The sequence below is a fragment of the Carassius carassius genome, chromosome 9 (genome assembly GCF_963082965.1).
Source record: "Carassius carassius chromosome 9, fCarCar2.1, whole genome shotgun sequence".
Lineage (NCBI taxonomy): Eukaryota > Metazoa > Chordata > Actinopteri > Cypriniformes > Cyprinidae > Carassius > Carassius carassius.
The window spans coordinates 6,423,176-6,447,969 of NC_081763.1; the positions used below are offsets into that span (position 1 = coordinate 6,423,176).

The 24,794-nt window shown below is 39.5% G+C and overlaps 1 protein-coding gene across 1 annotated transcript in view; it reads right to left on the bottom strand.

Annotated features, from left to right (window-relative positions):
• Positions 1 to 5,877: 5,877 nt before the first annotated feature.
• LOC132148806 (ras-associating and dilute domain-containing protein-like) overlaps positions 5,878 to 24,794 on the bottom strand; it is a 43,478-nt gene continuing 24,561 nt past the window's right edge. Inside the window, exons 11-16 of the mRNA XM_059557523.1 lie at positions 21,587 to 21,731; positions 21,147 to 21,325; positions 20,067 to 20,406; positions 10,311 to 10,420; positions 8,568 to 8,707; positions 5,878 to 6,781 (exon numbers count right to left, since the gene is read on the bottom strand). Of these exons, the coding sequence (XP_059413506.1) occupies positions 6,694 to 6,781; positions 8,568 to 8,707; positions 10,311 to 10,420; positions 20,067 to 20,406; positions 21,147 to 21,325; positions 21,587 to 21,731 (1,002 nt within the window). The 3' untranslated portion in view covers positions 5,878 to 6,693. The remainder of the gene's footprint in view (positions 6,782 to 8,567; positions 8,708 to 10,310; positions 10,421 to 20,066; positions 20,407 to 21,146; positions 21,326 to 21,586; positions 21,732 to 24,794) is intronic.

The window sequence follows — 24,794 nt, forward strand, 5'->3', positions numbered from 1 at the left end:
AAAAATGTTTTTCACCAAGTGAAGTGAAGTGAGTGGTTTTTGATGAATAGTTTTCAGTAAGGAGTAGCTTTCATTGAGATTCTACAGTTTGCAGTGATTGTGAAATGAGAAATGCATTAATGAATGTTGTTTAAACAGGTCCTGCATCGTCTTCTCACAGAAAGTATTTTCCATGAGCATAAATGAGAGATATCTAATGTAACTTCTGCTCTCTCTTCGTGATCTCTTCTCCAATCCTAAAGAAAGTGTCTGATCCTGCTGGAGCTTTGCTCTGCTCAGTCCAGCAGAGAGAGACAAACATCATCCAGATATCAGTTCATACTTGAGAAAGAGTATCTGTTTATACTAATGAATGCATATCTGTTTACAAGAGTGAAAGAATATTTTTATGAGTGAACTAATATCTGCTAATTGTGAATGAACAGTGTTTTAATGCCTTATTCAACTAGGACAGTATGGTGAGACATTTAACTCCTTAAAAAGTAAGAGGAGAGGATAGAGCTATAAAGACATTCATACATGTGTTAATCTTTATAATTATTTTGATAGGCTGTTAATTTAAACCACGTAGATGTCCCACATCCACAGGATGTTGTTTCAGTTACAGTTTTTCACTTTGGTGCATTTCTCAAATCAGAAATGAAATTCTCAAAACTACTTGTACAACCTCCACATCATCTAGTCATTTATACACATCATAAAACCAGTTTCTCATTCTTTTGAACAAGTTGCGATTGCTTTTGTACATTCATGCAATTGATTACACACATTTATCTGTGGTTTCCTACATCATCAGTTGCTAATGTCATGTCGCTCAAAATTGATTATATAGTTTTCTGTGCAATAGTCTTACCCCACTAAACATCTAGTCTTTAGTTCATCGTATAGGTCATTAAATGCAAAATGGTTCATCAAGCACACTTTTTTTTTTTTTTACACATTATTATTAGACTTTTTGTCAATTTGGCATGAGTTGTGCAAGTGAATATTTACTAATGAGGAGAATGTAGATGATAAACCAATGATAAACCATTTCTCTGAAAAAGCTCAAAGGTTCATCTCATGAATCTTCATTTGGAAAGCTTATACTGTATAGACAGAGGACAACACAAGAGTTACACATTCTGACAATTGACTTATTTTCATCTTTGTGCCCATATTTCTTTTTCCTTTTCTATATCACAATGACATTGTAAAGGTTTTTTTTTTTTGGGTAAGACCACTAGTAAAAGTGTAATTCTATCCAGTCTCTTTCAGTCAATATCCCACATACTTTTGAAATGGATATATGGCATACATAAGCATATGGCATACTGTTCAATACAGTAGTTTACATCAGAACATCTCTCCAGAGTACACTGTTATATTGACAACATGACTAAGTGATTTGACTGTCTTATCCGTAAACTATGACACAAGGACTTGTCATTCTGCTGGCACTGACATGTTCATTGACATAGATATTTATTTTTGAGAGATGAACTAAGGTTTTTTAGCAAGAGACTGGCTTTTGCAGGTAATCCATGGTGTTTTGCTATTTGTACGAGTTGTTTTGAGAAATGCACTTACTGTTTTATAAATCTCAAGAATGATTAGAGAAATGTACCAAAGCGACTGAGAAAAACTGTAACAGCCTATCAAGATAATAAAAAAAAATGTACAAGTGTATATTCATTTATATAGATATTTATATGCTATATTATGAAAACTGTCATCACAATAATTCAGTTTAATTTCAGTTTATTATAATTGTATAATAATATTAGAGAAGGGGATCCACAATAGTCTGTGAATCTTTATTTACTAGTCACTTCATACTGTGATACAGGACGCATCATTCAACAATACATTTTATCATATGACCTGATTTTGCTTCATGATTTATTTAGAGAGTTTTTTTTCCAGTTATCATTATATTATTCATATTATTAAGTTTTTGTAAAAAAAAAAAAAAAACCTTTGGCAATTATTCAGTCAAAACATGATACTGATTTTACATCCTGTTTTACTTTTTTCCAGCTGAAAAAAAAAAAACTGCTAAAACCAGCATCAGCGTGTTTGGTTGGTTTTATCTGGTCATCCAGCCTTGCCTTAGTGGTCAGCAGGCTGGTTTTCGAGGGGTTTCGGCCACTTCTTTAGCTGGTCAGGCTGGGAGACCATCTTAAACCAGCTAACATCAGCCAACCAGCTTAGGCTGGTCTTAACCCTTTTTTTCTTCTTCTTTTCAGCAGCAACATTCTGGCAAAAGTAGATCATGTGAATAGACACTGCTACACCTGCAGCACTCTCCAATAATTTCTCATTTTCCCACTCCCCCCTTTTGACTGGAAGAGGTGGAGGTACTGGTCTGCTCATTTCTAATGATTGGAAATGTAATCCTTTACCATCTTTGGGTATCAACAGCTCCTTTGAATCTCATTCAGTTACTGTTACCTACCCTCTTAAAATACATTTTGTAGTTGTCTATCGACCCCCAGGACCACTGGGTAACTTATTGGATGAATTAGATGTGTTGCTCTCAACATTTTCTGAGGATGGTACTCCCCTAGTTATGCTTGGAGATTTCAACATCCATCTAGATAAACCTCTGTATGCTGATTTCCACACTCTGCTTGCCTCTTTTGGTCTCAACCGAGTGTCAACTACTGCTACTCACAAATCAGGCAACCAACTGGACCTTATTTATACACGACACTGCTCTACTGATCATGTTCTGGTTACTCCACTGCACACGTCGGATCACTTCCTCCTCACTCTTAACCTCAACATAGTCCCTGACACTTCACTTACCCCTCCACATGTCATCTTTCGACGTAACCTACGCACACTTTCACCCTCCCGGCTTTCTGCAATGGTTTCATCTTCATTTCCTTCCCCTAAACTGTTTGCATCTTTGGACGCGAACAGTGCTACTGATCATTTCTGCTCCACTCTTACATCTTGTTTAGACACTGTTTTGCCCCTTATCTTCCAGGCCAGCCCATAACACCCCTTCTGCCCCTTGGTTATCTGATGTTCTACGCGAACACCGTTCTAAGCTTACAGCTGCTGAATGGGTGTGGCGCAAATCCAGAAATACTACTGACCTTAATGTGTATCAGTCACTCCTATCTTCCTTCTCTGCTAATATCTCCACTGCTAAAATGACATACTACCATAACAAAATTAACAATTCGTCCAACTCTCGCATGCTTTTTAAAACAATTTCCTCACTTCTTTGTCCTCCTCCTCCCCCTCCTGCTTCATCTCTAATAGCTGACGACATTAGTGTACAATTTTCCACACCACAATCGGTCAAGCTCATATCACTACATTTCTCACACACAACAACCTCCTTGACAGCAACCAATCTGGGACATTCAACTGAGACTGCCTTGCTCTCAGTTGTTGAAGCTCTAAGACTGGCAAGAGCACAATCCAAATCTTCAGTACTTATCCTGCTTGATCTGTCTGCTGCTTTTGACACCGTTAACCACCAGATCCTCCTATCAACCCTACTGGCAAAAGGCATCTCAGGAACCACACTTCAATGGTTTGAGTCTTACTTATCAGATAGGTCTTTCAAAGTATCTTGGAGAGGTGAGTTGTCCAAGTCACAACATCTAACTACTGGGGTGCCTCAGGGCTCAGTTCTTGGACCACTTCTCTTCTCTGTCTACATGGCATCATTAGGTTCTGTCATTCAGAAACATGGCTTTTCATACCACTGCTATGCTGATGACTCTCAACTCTACCTCTCATTCCATCCTGATTATCCGACGGTAGCTATTCGTATATCTCAGCTTGTCTAACAGACATTTCTTCCTGGATGATGGCCCATCACCTTCAACTCAACCTTGCCAAGACAGAACTGCCTGTGATTCCAGCAAACCCATCGTTTCATCACAATTTCACCATCAAGTTAGGCACATCAACCATTACTCCTTCAAAAACAGCTAGAAGCCTTGGAGTTATGATTGATGATCAGCTGAATTTCTCAGACCACATTGCTAAAACTGTCCGATCCTGCAGATTTGCTTTATTCAACATCAAGAAGATCAAGCCCTTTCTTTCTGAACATGCTGCATAACTCCTTGTTCAAGCTCTTGTTCTGTCCAGGCTGGACTAATGCAATGCCCTCTTGGCAGGTCTTCCAGCCAATTCTATCAAACCTTTACAATTAATTCAGAACGCGGCAGCAAGATTAATTTTTAATGAGCCAAAAAGAATACACGTCACACCTCTGTTTATCAATTTGCACTGGCTTCCAATAGCTGCTCGCATAAAATTCAAGGCATTGATGTTTGCCTACAAAACTACCAATGGCTCTGCACCCATTTACCTAAATTAGTTACTTCAGACTTATGTGCCTCTAGAAGCTTGCGTTCTGCAAGTGAACGTCGCTTGATTGTGCCATCCCAAAGAAGCACAAAGTCACTTTTACGGACTTTTATGTTCCCTCCTGGTGGAATGACCTCCCCAACTCAATCAGAGCAGCTGAGTCCTTAGCCATCTTCAAGAATCGGCTTAAAACACATCTCTTCCATCTTTATTAGACCCTAACACTCACTATTCTAATTCTGTTCTTAAAAAAAAAAAATCTAACTACCTTTCTAATCTTTTTGTATTCTATTTTCTTTTCATTTATTATGCAATTGTATGTGTGTCTGTGTGTGTGTATGTGTAAAGACCTCTAACACTATCTTGCTCTATTTTTTTTATTATGCTGTTTTCTTTTTATTTATTATATTATTTAAAATCCCATGCTACATGTACTGTGTTAACCTAACTGAGACTTGTTATAGCACTTATTGCTTCCACTGTCCTCATCTGTAAGTCGCTTTGGATAAAAGCATCTGCTAAATGAATAAATGTAATGTAAATGTGAATATTCCATACCCCAGACAGCAACATAGTGTTGGCCCAGATCCGTATGAAATCCATGCGGGCCAGATGTGGGCCGTATCTGGGCTGAAACTGCTTGCTGTCTGGGACAGATCATAGAAAAAATCTGAACACTGTTATGAGTTCAAACCCTATATTTAAGAATAGTATGCCAGTCTGCTCGTCCAAACATAGAAGACATAATGCCTGAGGTCTTATTGGATCAGACACGAAGTGATGGCCACAAACCCAATGTCTGTGTAAATAAAACAGCGCTGGAGACTGAGAGAAAATCAAGATGACAAAGATTTACATAATGAAGAATTAATTTAGAGTCCTCAGCTCATAAACATTAAATATATAGTTATTATTTAACATTACTATTCAAACTAACTCTGTTCAGCAGCCTTGTAGAATTTATGAAAATCTCTTTGAACTTTGTGTAAAGAGGTGAACGTGTCTAAACAGCATATCCAAACCCAGTGTCTCCGCGTGAGCTCCACTATATGGTGTGTATGTGTGTGTTGCTGCTGCAGTGGAAACGTCACTCAATAAATGCTCTATAAATGGCTTTGAGCTTTGCAGTGAGCAGCATTTTCATCCAGACTCACCCTTGAGCTCCTCATGTCCATGAGCCGATCTCCTTGTGTAAACTGAACTGTGTGCTGCTTCGTTTAGATTTCATTTGTAAATCTCAGCAGACTAACAGTCCAGCAGAGCAGTTCAACTCATTAAAGACCCCCTGAATTCCAGACAGCAGTGTATGTCTGGTAGCTTTTAAAGCCATTTATATGCATGTTTTATATGCTTTTTCTAGATTTATTTCAAACTTCTAATACCTATAATAATTTCAAATGATGACCACCTAACTTCCTGTTCAATAGGAAAAGAAACACCACAGGACAGAAAACTGCATGATCATCTTGTTCAGAAGGATTATGAGATATTCTGATGGAGTTTATATGCATACAAGATGTTAATAAAATAAACAGAATTAAATGTAAATTAAACAGATTAAAAGTCAACAACAAACAAAACCAGTTTATCTCTTTTCCTTCAAGAAATCAAATATTACACTAACATTACATTAACAGTTAGCAATAAATATGACAAACAAATGCTTTTTTAATCCCATCATGAACACTGATGACACAATATAACACTGTTTCTCTGGAACTGAGGAAGAACATCATTTATGACATCAGGAACCTCACAAGTAATAATAACAACAATGGCATCCATGTGAAAATGGTACAGTTTTCATAACATCAGTACATTAAAAGTGAGACTTTGGCTAAATATTAAAAACTGACTAAAATCGAAAGTGGTTCTGACTGATATATCCAGCAGTATTTGGATGTCATGAACAGAGAATGGATTTGTGTGACTCTTGCTCTTCCAGTTTGAGCTTTAGGGAAACTGAAATCACCCTGTCTGGACCACAACATTTCTCAGGAAACCAGAAAATGACAGACGGACAGATCGTAAACAAAAATAAAACACTAGAAAACATCTAGTAAACTATGTTACAAAAAAGAAACCAAGAAAAGTGTTAAATAACCGCTACTATAAAAAGAAGAAATCAACATATCATTCTGGCCATTTGAGACTTTGGTAGATCCACCAACAGCCAGAGACAAAGAGACAAAGCCAGCAGAAGCAACAAGAACAAGAACACAAACAACAACATTAATGAATCCATTTGAATGGACTTCCTTTGGTTTCAGGAATACATCTGAGTTCCAGTTCCTGAGATCTGACTGAATGAATCAGTGAGGAACGATCAGTCCAAAGATACAGTCAATCATCCAGACGAGTCTGTTTCGTTTCTCAGCATCTGGTGATCAAGCTCCCGGATTCAGTTTTGGCCACCAGTAATTGAAGCGAATCGCTGGACGTCCGGATGAGTTCTCTTCCACTGACAGGAAAAGACAGAGCATTTAGTGCCAAGAACATTGATCTCATCTATAAAACCTCTCTATTAAATCTTGTGAAGTGAATCTCACTACATCTGTCCAGAACATTGCCAAGTCTTTTGACTCTAAAATCAAATAACGAAATAAGAAATTATATTTAGCTTAAGAAAACAGCTATGGATGTAATGATTCACTCAACTCACAATTCGATTCAAGAAAATGAGATTGAAGACATTATACAGTAAATGAAAAAGGTGTCAATTTATTAGGCTATTGCTTGATGTTTCTTTGGGAAATGTAAATATAACAAAACTAAACAGAAATTTTAAAACAAACCCCAAATCAAACAAGTTACACAAATAAAATAAATCTCTTAATATGAACAAACTATGGCTTCGTCTGTGCTCTTTCCATTTAAATTGAGAGGCAATCACTGGATTTTAATCATGATACAAACAAAGATGAGTAGTTTTTAATCTAAATTAGACTGTATAATTTCGAAATTCGAAGGAAAATCAGAATGGTCTGACTTTAGTTTTGTGAAACTAGACATAAAAATGATCTGCATAAAACAGAAACCACAGTTGATCTGAATGAGATGCAGTTCACTCTCTGACAGCAGGGGGCGCTTATGAACTGAACAGCAGTGTTTCCTTGGTTACAGCTGTAAACAAAGCAGAGCTTCATCTCTGAACGATGCATATTAACCCTTAAAGACCTAGAACATTTTTGGGGCGCCTGACACACATGCACTTTTCTTTGTTTTTCAGACATATTCTAGCAGTCAGCATCAAGTGCCATATATCATTATAAACAGGAGGACTTACAGTTTAAGTTTAACTAATTTAAAGTCTCAATTTTACTTTTGTTTTCTCAAAGATTGATTGAAATTACCGAATTTTAAGAAAAATGCAAATACCAGTTGGGTGTTTTTTACTGTGTACTCAAACAGAAACTCCTAAAGTTATGATTTTTTTTTTTTTAGAAAGTTGTGTCTGGGTGTTCTAAACTTCCAAATAAAATTTTGTTTAGATATACCATTCCCCAAGTACGTTATAGCCATTTATTACAATATTGTTATCGATGATTTTAAGTGAACTTTCGTTAACTAACAATAGAGATGTGTCCAAAAACATTTTATTGAGTAAAGAAAATGGAAAGAGTGTTATTTTATAACAAAACCTAACAAAAAAAGTTTTTTTCTTTTTCTGAGAAATATATTTTCAATCTGAGTATGAACAATAAACACAAACTATGCAGCATATAGTAAAAACAATTTTACACATCATGCTACTATTTGTTGTACTGTATACAAGCATGACAATAAACATTGAGAATAATGTGAATGAGAAAAAAATACATCCAAAATGTTTTGGAATCGATAAATCAAAACAACATAATGGTCCTAAAATAGCCTTAATTTTCTTTCAACAAAATCAAATGTACTATTTTTTACTTTTCATTTTATAGTTAAATATGACATTTGTAATAAAATTGTACAAATACAGAAAAAAAAAAATCATAAGGTGTCAAAATAATTTAAAAATAACCCTGACTGACAGCACCTGTATCAAAAACATCCAGTACTCTGGACAATTTCATATAAGTGGAAGTTATGAAAGCTAAAGTTGACGTGTGTCATTTTTGCACAACTAGTGGCAGCAGGTAGAACTGCATAAATAAATCTACTGTTTCCAGAACTATCTGCCATTGGTTGGTATATATATATAGACACCGTTCAGCAGTAAGGCAGGATGTTGAATGTTTAGAGAAGTGTCCGGTGTTCACCTGTGGTAGTCCATTCCCACCAGACTGACTCCATTGACAGCCAGGATGCAGTCGCCCTCTCTTAGTCTCTGACTGAGGGCTGCTGGGGAATTGGGCACCACTGACTTCACGTAGATTCCACTCACTCGCAGAGGAGTTTTCTATCATGAACAAGACAAAACAAAGTGAAGACACAAGATGAGCGATGACTACATGGTGATCCAACAGCAACAGGAAATGAATGAGTTTGATTCTCATCTGTATCAGTCTAGTGGAACTCATGTATTTGTATGAGAGCGTCCTGAGTCACAAAGGGAGAGCAGATGTTTTGTTGTCTCTGAAGGCTTAACCACATATTCGTCAGGTTCTTACTTCATCTTTTTGTTAACATCAACTCTATGTTTTCAATGACTATGCAGTTCTGGGAAACGCAGCGTTCAGTCAAGCTCTGGACTCATTACTGGCTTCAAAAGAAGATCAGCGTGTCCAAACCAAACCCATTCATCCCCTACTGAGCTACTTCTTGTAAAACGAACCCCCGACACATGTACCTCACAGCTGACACCTAAGTCAGCAATACCAAGTCATTTACAGGGCCAAACTCTTTGAGGAAGCCAAAAAAGAAGCCCTAAGAGACTATGGCTCTGTTTCAAAAGCTAATGAGCTTCCTACATAGGCAGCATTCACAGATGCAAATCTGATGTGAAGGCTTTAAAAGCGGCAAGATTATGCTGTCGCCCACGTCATCCCTGGCCAAAACCAAATCTAAGTTACCAATACATTTAGCAGAAATCAAAGGTAGAATTAAGTGTCCTATACATAGAAGACAACCCCATAACACACTGCAACAATTGCAGTGAAGAAACCTAGTCTGAAGATGCTAACAGTTTTTTAAACATTTAATTAAATAAAATTTGCCTACTTTACCAAATATGAGTGTCTAACTTTATAAATCAATGGTGTCTCTTCAGAAGACTTGGATTAAACGGTTTTATTCATGTGGATTACTTTTGTAATCTCTTTATGAAATTTTTGAAGCATAAACATTTTGGATGAATATATTTACAATGGGGGAACAGAACTCTCTCATGAGAATGGGTTTGTAATGACAGTGACTGAGTAAATGATAACAGAATTTACATTTTTGGGTGAAGTATCCCTTTAAAGGTTTTTATGCTGTCTATATAGGCTGTATCCAGCAAGGCAGCTCACTATTTTTTGGAACAGAGTCTACATGTGCTCAACCATACAGATCTAGTGTAGCCCTGATTATTTTTAATCATAACAGCTGTAGATTGGCCTAGTTTTGAAGCAGTTGTAAGTTGTGCAGCAAGTGCTCAAATTGTGTTACAATTTATATTTTGCTTTACAGTGTCTACAGAGATATGGATATAAAATACCTTCCGTACCGCAACAAAGGAACAACCATCAAGACAGTATGCTAAACAGTTCATCAGAAGGGCCTTCTTTTAATTAAAATGAGAGTGTGTGTGTGTGTCAAACAAAAACATGTCCATTTGTCATTTTCCAGCTAAATTCTCATTACCATAAGACACAAAATTATCAAATTTTCATTAGCGTTAATCTGCCTCAACTGTAATTCACATACTGTGCACAGTTAGCCTACTATATACTGTAGCAACATTAACCTCTATTATTTACATAGTCTCGGGGAGACTTGTTCACTAGCATAAGAGCGAGAGACAAGTACACAAGTACAGAATGAGTAGTAGAAAAGAAAAATACATCACAGATCATTCTCACCATTCCATCCACCAGCGCCAGCCCAAGACCATGAGGTCCTTTTATCAGCTCTACGGTGAACACCTCACCTCTATCATCTTCATCTTCCTCTGTTCTTCGCTCTGTGTTTTCTTTGATGCAGTTCAAAGAAATGCAGAAACAAAATCAAACACATCACATTATCAGCATAGGGTCTTCTCTAGTTCACAAGCACAAGCAAATCAAACGTCACTGAATTTCCAGGTTATACATCACCTCATAATCACAAATTATATTTTGCATGAAGAACAGGAAACTTGTTTTTAGGATTAAGAGGATTACTATTATTGTGATTATTTCATGTCAGTCAAAATGAAATCAGAATTGAAGGTACTATTGGAAAATTCCAAATTCACCTTTAAGTCAACTGACAGATTTTCACAGCAGGTATGGTTTATAATAAATATCAGTCAGTTATGCATATTGCATATGATACTCAAGTATGAACACTGATTTTATGACGTCTCTTCATGCTCCCATAAAGATCTTCTGCTCTTGGCTGGTGGAAACGCACAGGGTTTTCCTACAGCGCTTGGCCACCCAGGCAGTGTCCTGAACAATGTCCGTTAAGATTCCAGCCAGCAAGCCAACTGTAAATTCCCATGATCTGTTATCCACCGCTCTTTTTTCTCCTGACATAACCACCTCTCTGTAATTCCTGAACCAGATTATAGGATTTGTGCCACAACCACAAAAAGTGGGAAGAATTAGCGACCAAAGCCAGTGTGGTCTAATCAGAGCACCTTGATAAGGAAAATCCGCACTAGTCTTTAGAAAGATGAGGCGGGAAACCAATGGGAACAGGACGCCACATGTAGAGCTCTAACACTCATCTGTATGTACTTAAAATGTATAATCACATCATGTCTCGTCATGTCAAATGTCCATATTACTACATACTACACTACATACTACACGATATTTGAGTGTAGAAATGATTTTACTTTATAATGTACTTTATTTTATGACAGTTTCAGCTCTACATTCTGACTTAACTGCATTTGAAGCAGTTGTTTGAAGCTGCCAATTTGCTTGGCGGTATAAAGAGTCCGCCAAGCAAATTGAAAACATCCACTCTTACGCTGACACGACATACATGAGTCATTGTTTCTTGTGAATGTGCATCAGATATCTTTGCAAATGCGCAGACAAGATTAAGTAGGCATGTGGTTTATTTGTTGCTTCATAAAATGGGGATTCAACCACTGGAGTCAGAAGGATTACTTTTATGATGCTTTTATGACCTTTTGGAGCTTGACTGTTTTGGTGGAATGGAATTTCAATGGAGGGACAGAAATCTCTCAGGTTTCGTTAAAACTACCTTTTGGAACAATGGGTTTATAAATGATGACAATTTGCATTTTGGGGTGAACTATGCATTTAAGCTCATGAATTACGCTTATATGACTTGGAAGATTATTTTTAGTTATAATAATATATGATGTTGCAGTTATGCTGAATATTGGCCATGGTTAAAAACCATGCTAATATTTATTTATTTATTTCTCTCAAATTTATCATGTTGTAAAAAAAAAAAAACATTTTACCAGTATAATTTCCTTGTACTTTTGTACTTCGTACAAGTAAAACTATATTTAAAGCTGAAGTCTAATGCTTTTCCTATACAAATTCATGTCACGGTTCATAGATCTGTGTGTTCATTCTGCATGTCTGTTTTCTCGTTATCTGTCTGATTGCTCATTCAGCATTCCTCCGGCAATCATTGGGCTGATGAGCTAATCAGCGTGGCTGCACCTGATGCTGGTTCTGTCCTGTCTTTATCTGTCTTGTGGTTGTTACTGCATGTTGTCAGATAGTTGTTCGTAGTTGTCGATGCTGGTCTTGCTCTCAGTCCTCAGATCTCTCTTCTTGCTCTCAGCTGAGGAGATCGCCCAGTGTGCTTCCATGCCTGTTCCCAGGAATATTCTCTGGGTTGGTTCGGGTCAGTGCATCATAGTCTCCGTGTTACAGAGACAGCTCTCCAGCTCACCAGCTCACCTATTCACCAGCTCACCTGTTCACCAGCTCACCTGCTCTTTTTTCTTGTACCCTGCTGTTTTGCGTTGTGGCAAATAAACTGTTCTACTTGCAATTGGATTTCGTGTTCTTTTACGTGACAGAACAATCTGACCAAGATGGATTCAGCAAGTATGGCGGAGCTGAGAGACATTCTCACCAGCAGCAATAGTCGTTTTGCACAGCAGGAGGAGCAAATCATGGCTACTGGTCGTGCAGTGCAGGCACTCTTCACGCAGGTCTCAGATCTCACCTCTCAGGTCAGACAGTTAAAACCTGAATCTGCCCAACAACCCACTGCGTTTAATCCTCTGATGGTTTCACCTGTGGATATCACCAACCGACGCATTGAGCCCCGTCTACCGCCTCCAACTGTTCATTCTGGAGAGCCCCTGTTATGTCGTTCATTTTTGACCACTTGCTCTCTTCACATTGCTCTCCAGCCTTCGTCTTTTCCTACAGAGGAGTCCAAAGTCGCTTTTATCATCACTCTGCTTTCTGGATGAGCGGCTCTCTGGGGAACAATGGTGTGGGAACAAGGACACCATTGCTGTTCATCATTCCAATTATTTTCTGAGGAGCTCAGGAAGGTTTTTGATCAGGCTGCATCTGGCAGGGAGGCGGCAAGGGAATTGGCGGAGTTCCGCCAAGGAGATCGATCGGTTACGGATTATTCTATTGAGTTTCGCACATTGGCAGCGGAATGCAACTGGAACCAAGAAGTGCAGTGGGACATGTTTAGGCATGGATTGGCTGACCGGATCATTAAGGAGATTTACACCCTGGAATTACCCACTTCACTCGACGGATTGATCGATCTGGCCATCCGAGCGGACACCAGACTACATCACCGTGACCAGTTTGCAGCCATGGCGGAGAAGACGACCGATAACCGCTTCGATCCTGAACCCATGCAGGTGGGCAGAGCTCACCTTTCTCTAGAGGAGAAGGACAGGTGTAGGAACCTGGGGCTGTGCCTATACTGTGGTGCCGCAGGTCACATCGCTGCGCAGTGCCCGGTAAAAACCTGAGCCCGTCAGTAAGGAGGCTACTGACGGGGAGAGTCACCACTCTAAAGTCCTCCTCCACGGTAACTCTGCTCTCGGTTCAAATACAGAGGGGCCGGGACTTTTTCTCTTGTAAAGCCCTGGTGGATTCTGGTGCAGAAGGTATTTTTTTGGATTGTAAGCTGGGTATTCGTGCAGTCCCACTTAGTCCACCTATCTCAGTCAGTGCCTTCTGTGGTCAGTCGCTTCCACCCATCACCTATGCCACTGAGTCGGTGAGTCTTATCACTTCGGGCAACCACACTGAGACCATTTCTTTTTATTTGACTGATTCCCCTTTGGCTCCTGTGGTTTTGGGTCACCCCTGGCTAGTGTTACATAACCCCAATATAAACTGGCAACTAAGCACAGTCTCATCCTGGAGTGAATATTGTCATGCATCATGTTTGTTGTCTGCTTGCTCTTCTGTGTCTTGTTTTGTGTTGCAGGATGAACATGTGGAGCTGTTAAACGTGCCCGCGGAGTATCTTGACCTGAAGGGAGTGTTCAGTAAGTCCCGGGCTGCTTCTCTTCCTCCACATCGTCCTTATGATTGTGAAATAGATTTATTGTCAGGTACTTCTCCACCTAAAGGCAGGTTATACTCCCTTTCCAAACCGGAGAGGGAGGCCATGGAGAATTATATTTCTGATTCTCTTGCAGCCAAGATCATCCGTCCTTCTTCTCCTGCAGGTGCGGGATTTTTTTTGTGGAAAAGAAAGATGGTTCCCTGCGTCCTTGTATCGACTATTGAGGGTTGAATAGTATCACGGTAAAGAATACCTACCCTTTTCCGTTGATGTCTTCAGCCTTCGAGAGTCTGCAGGGTGCTTTCTTTTTCACAAAATTGGATCTTCGCAATGCTTATCATTTGGTTCGCATAAGAAAGGGGGATGAATGGAAGACCGCGTTTAATACCTCCAGGGGGCATTTTGAATATCTTGTTATGCCGTTTGGGCTCTCTAATGCTCCCGCAGTCTTCCAGGCACTAGTCAATGATGTGCTGAGAGACATGGTCGATCAGTTCATATATTTCTACCTGGATGACATTTTGATATTTTCTCATTCTCTCCAGGAACATGTTCAGCATGTCAGGGTAATGCTTCAGAGACTGCTAGAGAATGGGCTTTTTGTCAAGGCGGAGAATTTTTTTTTTCCATGCACAATCTGTTTCTTTTCTAGGGTACATCATATCATCTGATGGATTATACATGGATCCCAGCAAAGTTTAGGCTGTGGTAGATTGGCCAACCCCAGATTCCTGCAAGGCCCTGCAGAGGTTTCTGGGCCTTCCCAATTTTTACCGATGTTTTATTCGCAATTACAGCCAGCTAGCCATCCCTTTGACTGCCTTGACCTCCGCCAAGATGACGTTCAGGTGGTCTAGCTTGGCGGAAGCCGCGTTCTGCAAATAAAAGAGTTGCTTTGTTTCAGCTCCCATTCTGGTGGCCCCTGACCCCTTCCGTCAGTTCGTGGTGGAGGTCGATGCATCAGAAGTGGGGGCAGGTGCGGTTCTTTCCCAGCATTCTTCCGCTGATGGTAAGGTTCACCCTTGCGCATATAAAGTGAAGTGACATTCAGCCAAGTATGGTGACCCATACTCAGAATTTGTGCTCTGCATTTAACCCATCCGAAATGCACACGCACAGAGCAGTGAACACACACACACACACTGTGAGCACACACCCGGAGCAGTGGGCAGCCATTTATGCTGCGGCGCCCGGGGAGCAGTTGGGGGTTCGATGCCTTGCTCAAGGGCACCTAAGTCGTGGTATTGAGGGCTTAGGTACCCTTGAGCAATAATATTAATATTATTTTCATCGTTTTTTTTTTCTTCTGCCAAATGTAATTATGACATTGCTAATAGAGAGTTGCTGGCAGTTAAGCTCGCTTTGGAAGAATGGCATCAATGACGGAGGGTTCGGAGGAACCTTTTATAGTCTGGACCGACCATAAGAACCTTGAATACATCAGTTCTGCTAAAAGGTTAAATTCTAGGCAAGCTCGGTGGGCCTTATTTTTCAGTCGTTTTTGTTTTTCAATTTCTTATCGTCCAGGTTCTAAGAACGTTAAATCTGGTGCCTTGTCTCATATTTTTGATAAATCTGAACACCCGTTGTCTCCCGAGTCTATCGTGCCACATGACATCATGGTATTTGGTATCACTTGGGAGATCGAGTCGATGGTCCGTAGGGCCTTAGAAGGGGTAACACCTCCGCCTGGATGCCATTTGTGCCAGAAGAATTACGGTCCGAGGTCATCCATTGGGGCCATTGTTCCAAAGTAGCTTGTCATCCAGGGGTAAATCGTACAGTATTTCTTGTCAAACAGCGGTTCTGGTGGCACTCTATGGCCCGGGATATACATCATTTTGTTTTGGCTTGCTCTGTCTGTGCCATTTCTAAGGTTTCCAATCGCCCCCTTGCTGGACTCCTTCAGCCTCTGTCGGTTCCTTCAAGACACTGGTCCCACCTTTCGCTAGATTTTGTTTCGGGACTCCCGCCAGCGCAGGGTAACACGGTAGTCTTGACCATGGTGGACCGGTTTTGTTCCTCTGCCCAAATTACCCTCAGCCAGAGAAACAGAGGTAGACGTGGTCTCTGACAGGGGGCTTCAGTTTGTTTCCAAATTTTGGAAATAATTTTGTCGTTTGTTAGTGGCGACTGTTAGTCTTTCTTCTGGGTTTCATCCCCAGAGTAATGGTCAGACGGAGAGGGCCAACCAAGATTTGGAACGTATATTGCGGTGTTTGGTGTCTCAAAACCCATCCTCTTGGAATCAGCAACTCTCATGGGTGGAGTACGCACACAATTCTTCACCAGTGTCATCCACGGGCCTATCTCCATTTGAGTGTAGCATAGGTTACCAGCCACCTATCTTTCAGAGTATGGAATCCAAAGTCGCGGTCCCCCCTCTCACACCTTTGTCCAGAGGTGCCACCGCACCTGGAGGAGGGCTAGAGAAGCCATCCTCCAGGTGGGGGCGCACACCAAGGCCCAGGCCGATCGCCACCGATCTGAGCCACCCGTCTACGTCGTTGGTCAAAAAGTGTGGCTTTCATCTAAAGATATTCCTCTCCATTCTGTCTGTAAGAAGCTTGCTCCCAAATTTATCGGCCCGCTTACTGTCACCAAGATTATTAGTCATTAATAGAGATTATTAGTCAATTCATCCCATCTTCCGTGTCTCCAAATTAAAGCCCATTTTTCGTGCCACCATTAATCCGCCTGTCCCAGTTCCCCCACCGCTGCGACTCGTAGATGGGGAACTCACTTATTCGGTAAAACGTATTCTGGACCCCAGGCGGAGGGGACGCGGATTTCAGTACCTGGTGGACTGGGAGGGTTACGGTCCAGAGGAGAGGAGTTGGGTTCCCGCTAGGGACATATTGGATCATTCGCTTATCGATGATTACAATCGCCATGAGGCACTCCTAGGAGGAGGAGTACTGTCACGGTTCATAGATCTGTGTGTTCATTCTGCATGTCAGTTTTCTCGTTATCTGTCTGATTGCTCATTCAGCATTCCTCCGGCAATCATTGGGCTGATGAGCTAATCAACGTGGCTGCACCTGATGCTGGTTCTGTCCTGTCTTTATCTGTCTTGTGGTGGTTACTGCATGTTGTCAGATCGTTGTTCGTAGTTGTCGATGCTGGTCTTGCTCTCAGTCCTCAGATCTCTTTTCTTGCTCTCAGCCGAGGAGATTGCCCAGTGTGCTTCCACGCCTGTTCCCAGGAATATTCTCTGGGTTGGTTCGGGTCAGTGCCTCATAGTCTCCGCGTTACAGAGACAGCTCACCTATTCACCAGCTCACCTGTTCACCAGCTCACCTGCTCTATTTTCTTGTACCCTGCTGTTTTGCGTTGTGGCAAATAAACTATTCTACTTGCAATTGGATTTCGTGTTCTTTTACGTGACAATTCGTCCATCCAAAAACATTTAAAAAAAACATACCATGGTTTTTCTGACATGCACAATGGTTTTTTCCAGGGTATTCTCTGAAGTACCATGGTATATGAATATGGCAAACATCCATTAGCATGGAATTATCATCACTGAACCATAGTACGACTTGGATACTTCACTTTATTTCATGAAAGCTTTGTGTTTGTTGCTCTCAGTGCTGTAAAAATGTATGGCCTGTTTTATTATTTCATCATGGAAATAATTTCTCTTCATTGATGAAACAGTTATTATTGTTTTCCTACAAATGTCTGTACAACAGATTTTAAAGAGCTTTATCTTGGGAATCATATTTACACCAAGGCACAATTTTGATTGCTCAATTTCCAATAACAATTCATTTAAAGGCACAATATGTAATTTTTCTGCTTTAAAAATAGCAGATATCACTATATCTATGTTATATATATTTTTTTTTGTGTACTTACATTATGCCGACAGTTTCCACGAACTTTAAAATCCGGAGAAAATTATAGTTTAATTAGAAGACACGGCACGTTTCTTTATTTCCGTTTTGTCGCCCGTCTATGGCGTCATATAAACTTTGACCCCTCTAGTTTATCTAACTTCCTGCAGAACCGCCAAATACAAAGATGAACCGAAGCAAAGACGAGACGAAGAAGAAAAAGTAGTAGCTAGCCTTGGTCGAGACTATTATATTTTATATTTATATTGTTTATATTCGTATTTATACCTCAATCAATAACCTAGTTATGGATCATGATTATGCTTTGCCTGCACGTTCTGTGAAGCGCAAACGTACGGGTGAAATAAATTACCTGAGAAGGTTTTGGGACGAAGAAGAAACGAGACACGGGTAAATATTGGAGTTGCATTTCCAAGATAGAGAGAGCTTCGTGACAAGCTGAAACTACAGAGAGATGCTTGCATTCTAATAAACAGGTATGCATCCATTCAGCTAACTATATCTATCCGTATATTTTGTGAAACGATGATGTCTTGTGTAAAACGCAGACGGACTAGCTCTCATGTAGAGTATAATGTAAATCTACATGTGTTCTATATCTAGCTGGATAAAGTAGCTTCAAATGCAGTTCACTATCTTGTTCGATATCATAGTATAAATGTAGCCTAATTATAATTATTAACGAAAGGCAACCATGTTTTTTTAAACATATATTACTACTAGCTAGATGGAATATTGATTTGATAGGGGTCTGATAATTCATATATCTCTCCGTTCGAAAATACGTGATTGTCAAAATACTAAGGCCGGTGACACACTGGCTGCGTGGCGTCTCTGCTGCGTGCCAGAAGCGTGGCGCGCTGCTGCTGCTGTAGGTGACATAGAGGGAGACCGCTGACAGACCAGGCTCTTGTCTTCATGACAACAATATCTATACTTCATGTTGAACATAAATATAAAGCCTACTGATAAAGGACACCGTCAACAGTATTGACGGCAAAATAGACTTATGTTTGACAGGTGCAATATTTGAAAATCGATAATTATTTATTTATTTTTTAAATTACATTTGTATCTGAATTTATGTCAACCTATAGACTTTCAAACATCAAAATGTCATGAATTAATATGTATTTGTGTACAAAATTACATATAAACATATTTTCCTATTATATTTAGCCTGGAAACGCTTCCAACACGCGTGCGTGTCGCGTGAAAAATAGGCGTCGGTTCTATTTCTAGCATGCACGCGTTTGAGACGCGCGTCTCACACAGGCAGTCTGCAAGCTCTAACCTATTAACATGGGATCCGAATTAAAAACTGACACGCCATGCAGCTGAGACGCTTGCGCCACGCATCCAGTTTGTCGCCGGCCTCCGTTAAAATGAGTGAGGAATGTGGGGAGCGACAGAGCGCGTGGTCCAATGAACAACAACTTCCATGAGCCTACGCTCTTTCCCGACGTCATCAAAGTACGTCTCATGTTATTGTTTTGATTGAGTGACCCCTGGTGGCCAAAAATTCCATACTGCACGTTTAATAATTCTAAGAAATAATGTGCTCAGGAATGGCAGTTCTGAATATTAACCTGATCCCAACACCAGTTACAAAGATTCACTCTTTAACACAAGTGACCTCATCTGACCTTTCCTCATTGTATAAATATGTGACTCTGTCTGCGAAATCCAGGCCAAACTCTCAAAATTGAATTATGGGATAACAAGCATCAAAGTTTGATTTCAAACATTAATTATACCCTTATTTCAATCTTTGACATGGCCTTACTCCGTTAATATTAAAGATATAAAGGTTATATTTTCAAAGAATGTTCTGCATCTTTATGAAGGATGATTGTTTATTTATTTTTCTTAGAAAAAAAAAGAAAAAAATAGACTCTAGCTGGGTTATCACAGGCAGGGTCACATGTATTATGTGTGGGAGAGTATTCTGGAGAGGAGGAGGGCTGGTTTCCTCTTGCAGCCAGAGCACACAAACCCAACTCCACATCAACACCAGCACTTCTCATACGCCTCCAAAGATAATACACCCTGCCTTTGAAATCAGGGAACACGCTATGGGATGAACATGAGATATTTCTCAGAGTACAGCTGACAAACAAACAGAATGACTAGTACTAGTGCTCAAGTAGGTTTACATCTTTGTAAAAGTATATGCATGTGCAAGAAACATAATATATTCCTATTTTTTGTTCATCACCAGAATCTGGAGGAGAGAAGTAGGTAATTGTATATAGTGTCTGCTTGGTCATGGTGAAGTGATGTTACCTTTCCTGTGCTGGCGTGCCGTCTGCTGGGCCACCCCCTCCAGCAGGCTGGCTTCAAGTTCGGCTTGGTCAAGACTCTGAGGGGTGTTGGGAGGAGTCAGCAGGCAGGAGGGGTCGAGAGCCAGACTTTTGTGGTAGCACAGGTCTGTATTCACAGCCAGGCTGTTTTGGAGCTCCAAGCACTTAAGTTTCTGGGTCAGGACGGCCTCACACGAGCTCAGGTTACTGTGAGACCCCTGAAACTGAGGTGGTGTCATGCTGACACATTGCTGATCCTTTGACTCTGAATCTTGGGTCATGGGTTCAGATGCGGTCTCTTCAGTCAAGTTACTGCAGGAGCCCTAAATGCATCCGAGATGTGGAAAAAGAATTATCAGCCAGTATTTCAAGTCATTTCATTTATTTGTATAGCAATTTTCACAATACACAACTTTTCAAAGCAGCTTTATAGAAAGTCATGCTGTTTATAATGCTTTAGCGCTTTACCATAGAGCAAGTTTTAAGGCTAGGCAATATGACAACACACAACAATAATTAGAGGGATCCTTCAGATTTAGATCTGGCTATATTGTATTTATTGTGTAGTCTATTGTAGAAATCAGAGAGTGCTGAAGCGACTCAGATACACATCTGAGTGTTCAAAGCAATTCATGGATTTTAATATTGTTTTGTTCTATTAAGAGATTTTCATGTTGGTCAATTTTGTTCTATTAAGATTTAAATATTGTTTGCTTTTGCTCAAAGCAAGAGTAAAGGACCGTTCACACCAAGAACGATAACTATAAAGATAACGATATTAGCATCCACACCATCGAACGATATTTGTCTGTTTATTCTAAGCACACACGTGCCAGCCACTTTAAATTTTCAAGCTTGTGATAGCAGGATGGATTCTGATTGGCTGTCAATGTGTTTTTCATTCATAAGCTGGAAAAAAAATCATTCTGAAAGTGATTCCGACAATATAGTTTCTCTGTGCCTTTATGTACGTACCATCACACACCATTTTTAAACCATTGCAATAAATGCCAGAGTGTTTCTGTGGCGTCTATAGGGAGTTAACAGGACGGAGGAGGTTTACCTGTGAGGACTGCTGGTCAGGCTGTGTCTGGCTGTCTGGGAGAGACTGGATAAACTCCTGCAGATGCCGGAGAGGAGTGAACAGCCCTGGCTCTGTGATGGGAGTCCCCAGCTCCAGATTAAAAATGCTGCTGGGCAGGATTAGAGGAGGATGGCTGTCGAAACTTTCCAGGATATTAGCTAAGAGAAAAAACATTTCTGTTGTCAACACTCAGGCAGGGGAACAGAGAATCTTAGTAAACTAACGACATCAGCCTAATCTTATCAAATAAATTAAACAATCACTCACTTGTCACTTCACAATATGTTTAAAAACAGAAATGGTGTTTTAGACTGACAAGGTTGTTGGTATAATATATTTGGAAATGACAATGAATAAATATTGTACATCATCATATCATTCAGTTACAGGATGAAGTGTGAATTCATATTTGGGCTCACCGGTATTGAGGGCAGCTGCTGAATCCTCTGGAGATGGCCTCCAGCATAGAGGGGACGTCCGAGCAATGTTGTACTCTCTTAGCATGTGATGCAGCTGTGCAGGGTTCAGATTAACAAACTCAGCTCTCAGAGTGGACCATGAAGCCTGTAAACACACATGTAGATGCTTAGAAGAATGAATCTGCAAGGGACCTGGTTGTGATTGGGTCAAAATTTCACACATAAAACTAGTTTTTGGGATAAACTGTACTGAGCTCAGTGAGTAATGGCAATTTCAAACCACTCCATGCACAGATTTCTCAGCATGGTTCGCTATATTCAGGATATGAATGTTGGCGCAAACCTGCTATCAGTTGGTGTAAACATTCAAAGTTCACACAAATCAATTTAGATGAAAGCTGTGTATAGTCTGTATACCTCTAACAATAAAATGCCATATTCTCTAATAATATCACCTAGAGGGAGTATATACAATGTGAAAAAACAAAGGACCTAAGACCGAGCCTAGTGGAATACCCTTCTTTAGCATCGGATAATCATATATTTCACACAGTCACATTTTCACAAACTGGTAGAATCTAAAATAGGATAGTCTTTTTTAGAAATGTTTTTTTTTTAATATAGCCTGTTTAGAAATGTTTACACAGTATAGAATATCGTTGTGTTCTATAATGTCAAAAGTGGCACTAAGTTCAAGTAAAACAACTGGAGAAATGCAACTCTGGTCAAATATCATGTAGCCTCAGTTCATATGCAATAATGAGAATAATAGGGTGGAAACACCATTTCCTAGTATTTTTGATAATCATTTTAAATAGGTATACAATTATTAATTTCACAAAGGTACATTATTTCTGACAGTACATGCCTTGCTTTGACAAGCAAACTAGTCTCCAACAAGCAAAACATATTTAAAATACCAAAAAGGAAATACAGCCAAAACACTTAAACAAAGGAGAGCTCACCAAAAAACACTCTGCATTTGTGTTTTCCTTCTCCTTTAGTGGTGTCCTAAGAATAGCCAAAGAATTTTAATAACAGAGTAGTGTTTTCCTCTGTGTCATTTTGAATCCAGAACTTGTATGTAATTAAACCAGTCTCCTACAAAATTTAGGAAACAACAGCTTGGGAATGAATGTCGTACAAACTCACCAGCACAACAGACTCCTGCAGAACATGGCAAGATTTTTTTGGCACATGGTTAAAGGTTACAGCTTAGTTTAATTCAGACAGATTATCTTTATTAATGATTTTCAGTGCTACTTTCAGTTTAATTTAAATTGCCTTACGCAAAAAACAAAGACACTATCATTTTTTTATTTTTTTAATATGTAAGACATTCTTTTAAGGGTTGCATACAATTTACAGATAATTGCTTAAATGCATTAACCAATTACATATACATCTAAGGAATTAAATGTTCTAGGATGAATGTAGTGGGAAAGTTTTAGCTGATGCATAGCCATTTTTGAGAAAAGCCTCAAACACGTGATGGGTGGTGTCACGTTAGTCTGGAAAAGCTGCAAGACTGACTTAAGTCAAAACAGTCATGCGGTTGCTTTCAACCATGTGCATTAGAAGAATTATAAATATTTAATGAAGTCAGGTCTGATATAAGGTACCTGTTTTACTGACCCGACACAAGTATGAAGTATAACTTGAATATAAAAAGAATATACAAGTACTCAATCCCAGAAATACAACAGGTCTAGATATTTGATGTATCAAATTTCAGATGTTGCTCTTAAGCTTCCTTAAACATAGATACAAACAAGACAATTGACAATGAATGTGGTGAATTTAATGAGAAATGTTTGCAGACATGACAAAACGAAGAGCACAGTTTGAGACACAGTTGTTGAGGTACACATTTACTGATTATTTTTCTTATCATATGTTTATAATTACTTTTCATTTGATCTCATTGCTGTCTAAAATAAATAACTCACATTAAGGATATGTCATGTTGTGATTTTTCTTTGCTATGTACAAGCAACAAGCAACAGTCTGGGCTCAAGAGTCCGAATGGCTGTCCCAGAATAGACGGATGGAAAATGGGAAAAGACATCTTAAAATATGTGCAGCAATGGTCGTTTTACAAACCACAAACTGTGACCTCATGCCATGGGCGGAACCTTAACAACCAGTCTCCTAGTAACTGTGACATGCCACCATTGTTTGTTGATGGGATAGAGGACGTTAACATTCAGTAATTGCACACTGGTTAATACTGACAGATATATGTGGTCTTATTTGTCTCGACAAGTGCTACATGTGCTAATATCATTAGCTAGAACAGTACAGTTCCTCAAGACTTAACTTTAACTTTAATGTTGGCTAAAGTTGTCAAGAACTTTAAAATAGTTTAAAAAATGCAATGTTCTGAGTAGTTGTTAGGGTGAGTCAATTCTTAGCGAAATGCTAGGGCATTGCTAAAATGTTCTGACTTTTAGAGTGTTGTCTTTTATTACTATATGGCTGCTAAGCAGTTACTGTGGTAGATTTAGGCTACATTTACACTAGTGTGTTTTCGTTTTAAAACACTACTATATCTTCGCTACGGTTATGCCTGTCGTTTACACTACTCTAGCGTTTTTGACCCTTGAAAATGAAGACTTTTGAAAACACAGCAGACCCGTTTTGGTTTGAAAACTCATAAACGAACCAAAACACACACACACACACACACACACACGCACACACACAGTCTAGATGCAAATGTTTAAATTCAACTAAATCTCAAATTGGATCTGAAAAGCTTGCATATGCATATGATGAATCCTCCACACAGCTCTTGTTCTACCCTAAATTAATAAACATCTTACGTTCTGTCATTTGTCAGAGATAAAACAGCTCAGAAAAATTCCAATTAGTTAGAATAAAGCATTCTATGTTAGAAAAGGCTGAAGGAATGTACTGAGTGAATTAGATTCTGTCATTTTAATAACAGAGAGACACCCTTGATAGAATTGGAACTGAAATGTAGCTTTAGAACAACTTAATTCATTTAGTTTCACACTGTTAAAAGTGCATTTATGGTTGACGGCAGACTGTAAGATAAATAAACAGAGGAGTCATGTATGTGTTTGTTTGGAGCGAGTTTGAAGTAAACTCTGCTCACTCAAGACAGTGAGATCACACTAGTCCCTCCCATCCAGAACTGAAATCCAGCTCTCACGTCTGCTGTGTGCCACTCTGACAGCTTAAG